Source organism: Pteropus alecto, unplaced genomic scaffold, assembly GCF_000325575.1.
Source record: "Pteropus alecto unplaced genomic scaffold, ASM32557v1 scaffold115, whole genome shotgun sequence".
NCBI lineage: Eukaryota > Metazoa > Chordata > Mammalia > Chiroptera > Pteropodidae > Pteropus > Pteropus alecto.
The window spans coordinates 746,184-755,938 of record NW_006436814.1 but is presented as its reverse complement, the minus strand read 5'-3'; the positions used below and the strand labels follow the sequence as shown (position 1 = coordinate 755,938).

General features: G+C 39.4%; 1 protein-coding gene across 5 annotated transcripts in view; it reads right to left on the bottom strand.

Annotated features, from left to right (window-relative positions):
- The window catches only part of SDCCAG8 (serologically defined colon cancer antigen 8), a 198,933-nt gene that overhangs the window by 77,259 nt on the left and 111,919 nt on the right, over nt 1–9,755 (bottom strand). For 3 of the 5 annotated variants that reach the window (XM_015591279.2, XM_006914259.3, XM_025048496.1), the window contains exons 14-15: nt 4,983–5,110; nt 2,781–2,889 (exon numbers count right to left, since the gene is read on the bottom strand). The exons of 1 other annotated variant lie outside the window; for it this stretch is intronic. In XM_015591279.2, coding sequence (XP_015446765.1) covers nt 2,781–2,889; nt 4,983–5,110 — 237 coding nt within the window. The remainder of the gene's footprint in view (nt 1–2,780; nt 2,890–4,982; nt 5,111–9,755) is intronic. One more of the 5 variants, XM_015591280.2, reaches the window with a different exon arrangement.

Genomic DNA, 9,755 nt, shown 5'->3' with positions numbered 1-9,755 from the left:
TCCTTCCTTCCTTCCTTCCTTCCTTCCTTCCTTCCTTCCTTCCTTCCCTTCCTCCCTCCCTCCTTCCTTCCTTCCATCCATCCATCCATCAATACGTATTGAGTGCCATCTATGAGTGTCAGACAAAAAGAAACATATTCGATTTACAAAGCAGTGGTCGGGAGCTAGAGGAATCAGAAGCCAGAGGAGCTGGAGAGGGGCTGAGGTTCAAGTTCACTAGACCAGCACAGGGTAAACTGATAGAGCAGGAAAAGGCGGGGCCTAAAGGTACAGAGCACAGGTTAACCCAGGCTCACAGGCTATTTGCTCACCTGCCAAGTACCACCTACTTCACAGTGGGGATTTAAAGAATAATTTTTCTTTCTCAAACTTGCTCATCATGACCACTTTGGCCTGGATTTTCTTTAACAGTAGATGTAAAATATTATAGTTATTGTAAGAAAGAGCATAGGCTTTGAAACCAGAAATATCTAAGAACTGTAGCTCCCCGCTTACCGGCCATTTAAACACTCTGATTATTGGTTTTCTCATCTGTAAAAGAGGTTATAATTCTTGTCTTAAGCTGTGGTGAGAATTAAATAATATATACTAAGCACATAGTACCCCCTTCTCTTTCATCCGCTTTAATTTCCTGAATTGTGTCTCCTTAGAGAGAAAGATAATTAAACAATAATCAATCACAAAGCAATCTTAATACTGTAAACCTCAGATCAATAGAATTTTTTCTTGAATTACATAATCCGGTTTGTTTGTTTCTAACAAATTATTTACTTTGGGATCTATGTGAGGCAAATCAAATATTTCTGCTTGGGAATAGCTACTTTTGAAACTTTATGAGTCATTTTCATGACAAAATCATGTGGGTTTCCTTGTCAAATTTCCTGAAAATATCTGGTATTTTAACACCCTGAGCTCTTCCCCTACCCAAACAAGATATTTAATTAGTATTTGCTAAGAAGGAGCACACGTCAGAGCATGTTCTTAGCGGTTACAGGAGCGTCCACCTTCCTATGGGCAGAGAGAAGTGGATTCATAAGCCCTCTGATTCCTCAGACGATTCTGAGAAGGGAATTCCATTGGCTAAGGCAGCTAATTGAGGAACTCAAGATAGGGCTCAGAGTGATCAGGTGTGCTCTGATCCACCTGGAAATTCTTTCTGAATGAGACACCTAAGTCAGTAGGTTTGCTTGCTGAGCCATATTGCTGGCTTTGTGTAGATCTGATTTTCAGAAAAATACAGAAGAGAAGATATACAGGTTATTTTTTCATTAGGTTATATTGTAATGTGACATTTGATATCTAGCTAATTATGTGAATGTTGCCTTTTATAGTTCAATTCAAAGGGTTCTGTCCAATATTCATTTACAAGAGGAAACCACAGTTTGAGCAGGTCAAATAAATTTGTCTGAGATTACACAGTTACTGTCAGAGCTGAGATGACAACTCAGGCTTCTTATGATTTAGTATATAAAATAATTCATCTATTGAGATAATCTGGTTAGTAAATGTGCAGAAAAAAATGATTAAGATCCCAATCAGTGGATTTATACAAGAGCAGTGTACATATAAAATAAATGATAGTAGTAGCTCTGTTAAAATAAAAAAAGATTTCAGAAAGAGAAGGAAAGGATGATTTTGGTGCATTTCAAAGCATCATCTTTCATTTTTATATATACACATTTCACTTATTATAATTTAACCAGCTTTTGTGGGTTTATGGAGAACTATGATAATAGATTAAATTGTGGTACATGTATCCACATAAGACTTTAAAACGGCTCTTGATTTGTCTGCATCCTTTATTAGAATAATTGCTAATCTTGACCCTGTGTTCTGAAATTTCATAGTTTTCAATCCTAATCATTGAAAAAGTCAAATAACAGTATGTATACATAATCACACGCACAAAAAACCCGGTATTGTGTTCACATGGACAATTAAGAAAATGTTCATATAGAGAAAATATTTTCACAGGAAATATATCAACACATATAGTAAGCAGTTCCCCCTTATCCACAGGGGATATGTTCTAAGAACCCCAGTGCGTGACTGAAAACCCATTTTTTCCCCTATTTGTACATATCTATGATAAAGTTTAATTTATAAATCAGGCACAGTAAGAAATTAACAACAATAACTAATAATAAAATAGAACAACATAACAAAAACCTGTAATAAAAGTTATGTGAATGTAGTCTCTCTCACTCTCCCAAGCTCTCAGAGTAACTTATTGTACTCTACACACATTTTCACTTAAAAAAAAAAAAACAAAAAACACTTCACGGCTTCTATTTGGAATGTCCAAGTTGCCGGCATCACCAGTCTTGTGCTTTGGGGCCATCGTTAAGGAGAACAATGGTCACTTGGATACAAGCGCTGTGATATCTTGACAGTTGATTTAATAACTGAGATGGCTACTAAGTGACTAATTGGGGGGTGGGGTGGGGACACACACAGCTCAGCTAGGGCCGGACAAAGAAATGGTTCCTGTCCCAGGCGGGACTGAGCGGGATGGCACGAGATTTCATCACGCTACTCAGAACGGCATGCAATTTAAAACTTATGAATTATTTATTTCTAGAATTTTCCATTTAATATTTTCAGAGCATGGTTGGCAGCGATGCACTGAAACTGCAGAAAGCTAACCTGTGGATAAGGGGGGACCACTGTATCGAATTTTGAGATTTGACTACAAAATAGTAGAAATGTTGTTTTTTAAGGAAGAATTATAGTATTCCCACTAATAGTGCTCTGAAAGTACTATATATAATATTACCTACCTGCTTTTTTGAGAGATTTGTTCCAGTTTCTTGGCTAACGTACAGCACTCTTCCTTTAATTTTGTCAAAAATGTATTCTGGGAGGTCAGCAATGAATACTGTTCATTTTCTAGAAATAACGATAAACCCCCCACCAACATAAAATGTTTATGGTTGTAACTCTGCAGTGCTTCCATATGCAGAATGGTAAAGCACTAAGACAGCTACACATTTCCCAGAAGCCACTAGATCACTGTCAATATCCTAAGTCAAAGGGCTGCTCACCCGGCAGGACACTGAATCTTGTGAGACATTTGTTTTTCTGATGATTACACAGCAGAAACATTTTTTGATCATACCAGCTTGGTGTAATGTTTTAGCATGTTAATAGATTGTCAAATACCTCGAGCGGAGTTATAGATGCGTATATCTTTGTAATATGCAAGATATTATATTTTTATTTTGACAATTTTACTATAAACACTGTCAAAAATGACTACAACCAGATAATTCAGAACTAAAATAATCGAGGAACTCTCTTCTACAGTGTAGCTCATGCTCTGTGCTTCGTATTCGCTCACATAATTTCATTACCTCCCACCTTACATATACTCCTCGAATTATGAAGGTGAAATACGTAATTTGATTTCATTGTCAACAGTATGAGCTTCAGTGAAGATCTGGTTAAAGAAATTGAACAGAATGTGGTATTTTTATGCAACATAAAGGGAAGTGTTGTTAAGGGGATTCTAGCCGGCAAATACTCCCGTCTTGCCCAAAGATTCTGCCCAGCTCCGTGATCACTAGGAGCCTGCTAGCAGCGGTGGGAAACGATAGTTTATCCTATAATTTCCCCCTTTTGTTTTCAGTGGAGAAACATCTACTGAATCTGATGGATTTTCATTTCTTCTAGTCAAACACTGTTAGAAAAAAGTCTCCACTAAAAGTATTGGAGGGAATTACATGAGTCAATATGACCTTTGCCTAAGTAAAGAGATTATTTAATAAACTTTACATTAGCAATTTTTCACCTATAGCGTAAGTGACAATTTTTTACCATGTCATCAAATATGGTATGCATTAAATCATGTGAAAATTATCTTTAAGTTTAATAAGGTCCTTAATTTCTTTTCAATTTTAGCTCAGGATTGGCAAAAAGCATATAGCATACAAAGCAAAATAAATCAAGGCACTAAAAAATTAAGCAACATCTTTCTGGAAGAGACAGGATCAATTAAACTTTTGTTTTAATAGTACAATCAGCGTGGAGTATGTGGTGTGGAATTATAATGAGTGACACTGTCTTGTTTTGACTAACACTGTCTGTGAACACACAACTCAAAAGTGAAAAGAACTACATAATGCTTCGACTGAACAAATCAAACTGCCTATTTTCAAAGTGCATTTTACTTTCAAATTAAAGGTAAAGAGTTACTGGCCAACTCGGTCTGCAGAATAGCGCCAATGTGATGAAAGATAGCAATTTTTAGCCAAGCTGCCAGCTGTGGTCAATGCCTTGTATTAGTGAAATTTAACAGCAGTTGTGAGAACTTGAAGAATGCAAAGGATTAAACATCACTCTAGATTGGGTTGGGGGAGGTGGGGAAATCATACAAATGCTAAAAATGTTCGAAGCTGCAAAGATTAAATAAAGGAACATATCAATTTGGAGCCACTGAATTACATCCAGCTGCGACAGTGAATTAAGAACCGATTAATGGCTAAAGCTTTTCTCCAGTTTGGATGCTGAAGCAAACTCATTAGGCTTTTAGAGTAGCTATAATGTGTGTACTGTGGGAACTGTTCAATGCTATTCAGGAGACTCTAACTGTAAGCTCAGAGCATTTCCCGCAGAGCTTCTGATGCTATTTTCTTTATATAACATGTGTGCCTGAAAACCCAGCCAAAAACAAGCCCTTTGTTTTTCTACTTTGTTGTGGTCTCTCTCAGCTTTACGTTTCTTGAACACAGGTAAATAAACTCATAATCCAGATGGTGCAACAGATGTGAGAGCAGCACTCTGAAATCAACAGACAGTGGGCAATACTTTCCATTTTCTCTTTTAAACGCTAACTAATATGTAATTCGGAACCTCCGGTGTAGTTAGCATCTGCTCCCTTCGGCCAGCCAAAGGTTACAGGTGTTCCTGATGTCATTTCGCAGTGAGGCGTGGGCCTGGCTTGTGAGCGAGTGCCCAGGCTCTAATCTTTCCCCACCACCTACCAGTTTCGTCATGCTGGGCCTCCATTTGCTGTATCTTCTGTGTCAGCTCCTGCTCTCTCTGCTGGGCCTGAAGGGCTTGGGCCTTTGCTTTGTTGCTAAAGCTCTGCTGAATGCTCTCTTTTTCCAGTCTACAAAGCAGAGAGGAGACAGACAGACATTTATTTAACCTACAGATGCGTGAGCCCCCGTCACTTCTCCGACAGAAGACAGAGAGCTGAGACGTAATAAACTGTTCAACATAAGAAGACTATGCTCTTTCTGCCGCCCCCGCCCCCCTCAGGGGGAAAATCCAAGGGGACCAGTCACACAGTGTTAAACACGCCCCGTGAACCCAAATAGGCTACGCGTGCAACTTTAAAAATCAAAATGTCGTGGCGACTGAGAAATGGTATTTTGTGACTTTAAAAGACAAATACTTTTCTCTAGAATGTTCTTAATGTTTTGTGCCATCAATGTCTTTCATCTTCTGAACGGTTAATATTTCCCGAAGGTCCTGGAGTTATAGGAATAGCATCGCTCAATATAACAAAACTTAAATTCTGGAAACTAAGCTTTGTAGACACCCCTACTTTGACTCCCAATGGAATCTCAAACATAATGTAGGAGATTCTATCTAGGGGTAAGGACAGGATTCTGTGGTGCCACATGCATGTTTTCGTTAAATATTTTCACACATTAGGCCATGTAATATGAATATATAAATATGAATATGAATAACTTCCTGCAGCACTTCATAATAAACCCTTTTTGGGTCATGTTGAGAAAAATCGCAGAATGAGAAGCTTTCATAAAGACAATAGCCCATCCCACTGTGATTGGATACTGACCCATCCCATTGGGACCCAATTGGATATTGACCCATCTCATTGGGACCTAATCACAGTGGCTCCTAAAAAGAGGAGCCTCCTGAACAATTAGAACTCGAAGGATGCGAAGGACCTCAAGGCTGGCAGCGCTGCAGGTACTGACACTGCATGCGCACACGCATGCACACAGGCACGCACGCACACGCACACGCACACACTAGGCTGGTTCCTCAGACTCTACATATGGGTAAGTGATATGAGGGTTTCCTTCAATTAACTGACTTAGTTGTTTCTCACTCTTGATCTCCTTGTGGGCATTTCTCATCCATGCTGCTTTAGTTTACTAATCGACATACTCACTGCCTTGCCTTTGCCAAACTGAAAATAAACAATTCCATAAAGCTAGCGCTCCTAGTGTATGTACCGCTGTGGAACTTCGATTCACTGGTTTCTAATTATAAAGCAACATAAGGAAAGATTGTATTGAAATTGGTCAATGCACGTGGTAATGTGATGTAAAATTCCGGAATGAAAATACACCGACGCCTCGCTCAAGTGGAATCATCGGGGGTCTGCGCTAAACTTGAGAAGGTCCCCTCTGGTTCTTCTAATAGCGACACCCCCTCGGACTTGCTCCAAGGTCTGGCCGCGCACTCAGTTCCAAACTGATACGTCGCGCTGGACGGACAGTCACACTAGCCCGCTTTTTGCCTCCGCAGTCACACCGCGTATTTTCTGGCCATGGATCACCGCACAGGTCTCTTTGTCTTCCTGGGATGTCTCCCCGACTCGCAGCCCCGTCACTCCCCACCCCAGCCCCTGTGCCCCTGCGCGGCGCACACCGCCCCTTTAAGGACTGCTGGAAACCTCCCCCCGCCTTCCATTCTTTCCTAAATTAACTATTCTTTCCTCAGGGACCTCAGTAAATGTTGTGTACACACGCATCCTACTGAGACAGCATTTATCGCACTTTAGTTATTGGTTTACATGTCCGCCTCCTTTGTCATCTTTGCCCCTCTATACCCTGAGCCCAGCTCGGTACTCGGCTCATAGGAAGCAGGCAGTGAGTGTTTAATGCAGATGTTCTTACACCGTCGCCTGGGGGAAGGGCGGCTGTGGTCTTTAAGTGAAGCTGGAGAATCTGCTCGAGTCTTACATGAGAAGAGTGCTCGGAAGAGATGGCTCTGATGGCTTCACCAGCTGCAGACGAAGCTGCCGTAGGAGTCAGCCTAAAAAGAGCGTGGTGAACTCTTTCCAAGTCAGACCTCAAGTTAGAGCCGGGGATGCAGATAGGGAGGCCTGGGTCTCTGGGATCTCTAACAACTGGGTAACCACAAAATGCATTGTTCAAAACCAACACCCACTTGACAGTGAAAAGGGGCATGATTAATAATTATAGAGAGACAACGTCCTAACTGGGATTATCCTTTGTGAACTGGGTTTATGGTTCACCTACATAAAGGGGTTGCCGGTCTCATCATCAATTTTGACAATGAGCAGCTGCCTAATTACTGATATCCTAAATTTACTCTAGAAAAAGAACTACGGTGATTGTGACTCTCCTAATAAAGTAAAACAATTTAAAATGATGCTCTATAAACAAATGTTGAGTTTACACATCAACTTTTTTTTCTTGCATCGTCCTCCCCCTTCCTCCAATGTTGCTTTCTTCCCTTGCAGGTTCTTTCTGAATCAGCAGGCTTTTTACAAAACCTTAGAAGGTTAGAACTGAAAGGGAATCTCAAATTTGTCAATCAAATCCTCTCACATTATAGCTGGAAAAAAAAGAGAGTCATAAAGAATTAGAAATCTGCTCAAAGATTATGTTGTAAGCGATGTAAAGGCACAGGTGGCATTTGAAATATTTTGATTTAGGAAAATCTATTTTACAACAATCTAGAGGTATGCAATAACGGACTGGAAGAATTAATAACCATTTAGGTATCCAAGGAAGGGATTAGAGAAAAATCTTAATCAATCCATTTAACATGTATTATAACTCTATTATTTGAAAGACACTCTGCTAGGCACTGGGTCAAATAAAGATAAATACGGCATAATCCTTGCCCCAAAAGAGAATTCAAAATGGCTAAAATAGAAGGTAGAAGGGAAAATACACCACAAGCAAAGTACAAGGGAAATAACTACCTACGCATAGAAAACCGAGAAGTTAACTCCAGGTGTGTGAAAGCTTCATGAAGAAAAGCTGAGCCAGTCTGCCCAACTGGCTTTCGTTCAGTTCTCACCCGAAACATTGATGACCTCATTTAACCAGGCTTGTGATTAGCTGTATTTTACAAATCGAAACAAAACCAATGGTGGTAAATTATTTCTTGTTCGTTATTAAAATGAGACTGACAGATTTATTATTAACGGCTAAGAACTGGAAGCAACCTAAATGTCCATTGACTGCTAAATGGGTAAACAAATTGTGGGACAGACTTACCATGGAATACTGGCAAGAGAAGCAATAAAAAGGAACAAACTATACAGTTACGTACAACACATGGATGAACCTCAAAAGCATATGCTTAAAGAAGCCAGGCACCAAAGACATATTTTATGATTTCATTTATGTGACATTCTAGAAAAGGAAACACTGGAGTGACGGGTCAGCATCGCCAGGACCTGGAGGTCGGGAACAGGCACGAGGGAACGTTTTGTGTTGATGGAAATGTTCTAGATCATGATTATGATGGTTCCATAACTGCGTATGTTTGTCAAAATACACTTAATTGCACACTTAAAATTGTTGATTTCTATGATATTTAAATGTATCTCAAAAGAGCTGATTTTTAAAAAGAGCAAATACACTAGAATAGGAACATCCACCTTTTCGTCCAAGTTATCAACATCCCCTGTGATCACACATGTACGTGTAGGATATGACAGTGTTTTTTGATAACAATTAAAAATTAAAATGAGTGAACAAGTACTGGATAGGCCTCAGACTTGGGCTAAGTATACACAGAGGTTCATACTTAGTCCTTATACTAACTCCTTTTTTCGAATTATAGTACTGGTTCACTTTATTTTCTAAAAATGTCTGCAATATTTATCATCCCACTAAAAACATGGGACTGGAGAATTAACTTTATACTTCCGATCCTCAACTTTTATATATCATTTATTATTCTAAATCTTGCTCTTTAAAAATATGCTGAATATTTTTAAATCGACTTAATGAAAATATTCTTTAAAAGTACATTTAAAATTTTACAGTTATATTAAAGACGAAAAATTTCTGATGACCCAAAGTTCATCACTGAGTCTGGGACAGAAATGATGAAAGCCTCAAGTCTGAGAACAAGGACGTGGCAGTGGTGGCGATTTGAGGCACCAATTCCATCTGCCATGATTCTATTCACTTTTTACTGACTGAAGTTCTAATATTGGACTTGCAATCCTTTTGGTTAAAAGATGTTTCTCTTTTGAAGTACAATATAGAGAGCTTTGTGACAGTAGCACACGGATATGACAAAACTTCTGAGACCATTTGTAACATACTTATTATCTGAGAACCATTCTTGATAGAATTACAGGGAGAAGTAGCAGAGAGGTGTGGGGTGCTATTGTGAGTTCAGGCACATGATGGCCACGTGTCTCAGTACTGGCGAGATTACTGACCTTTGACCACGTGGTCAACACCAGTGGTGTGCTGGGAAATATTTAATAATGTGTCTCCGGGTGGGGAAATCCCTCGTTTACAGTATTTACCAATTTTTAGTGTAAATACTTCTACCATGGCTGGTTTCAGGATACCAAAACAATAAAACTGAATACAGAGTTGAGACAAAAGGCACAGAATCAGCTTTCATGAGCCGGTGTGTCACCGTAGGTAGCTTCTCCACTGTAAAGTTACTACATCCCTGTCCGTAATTATGTAACAGGTAATTTGTTGGGAGATGCTAAGACCATGTAAATATCCTATTTCTCATCAAACTCTCACTACGAGTTTTATATCCAG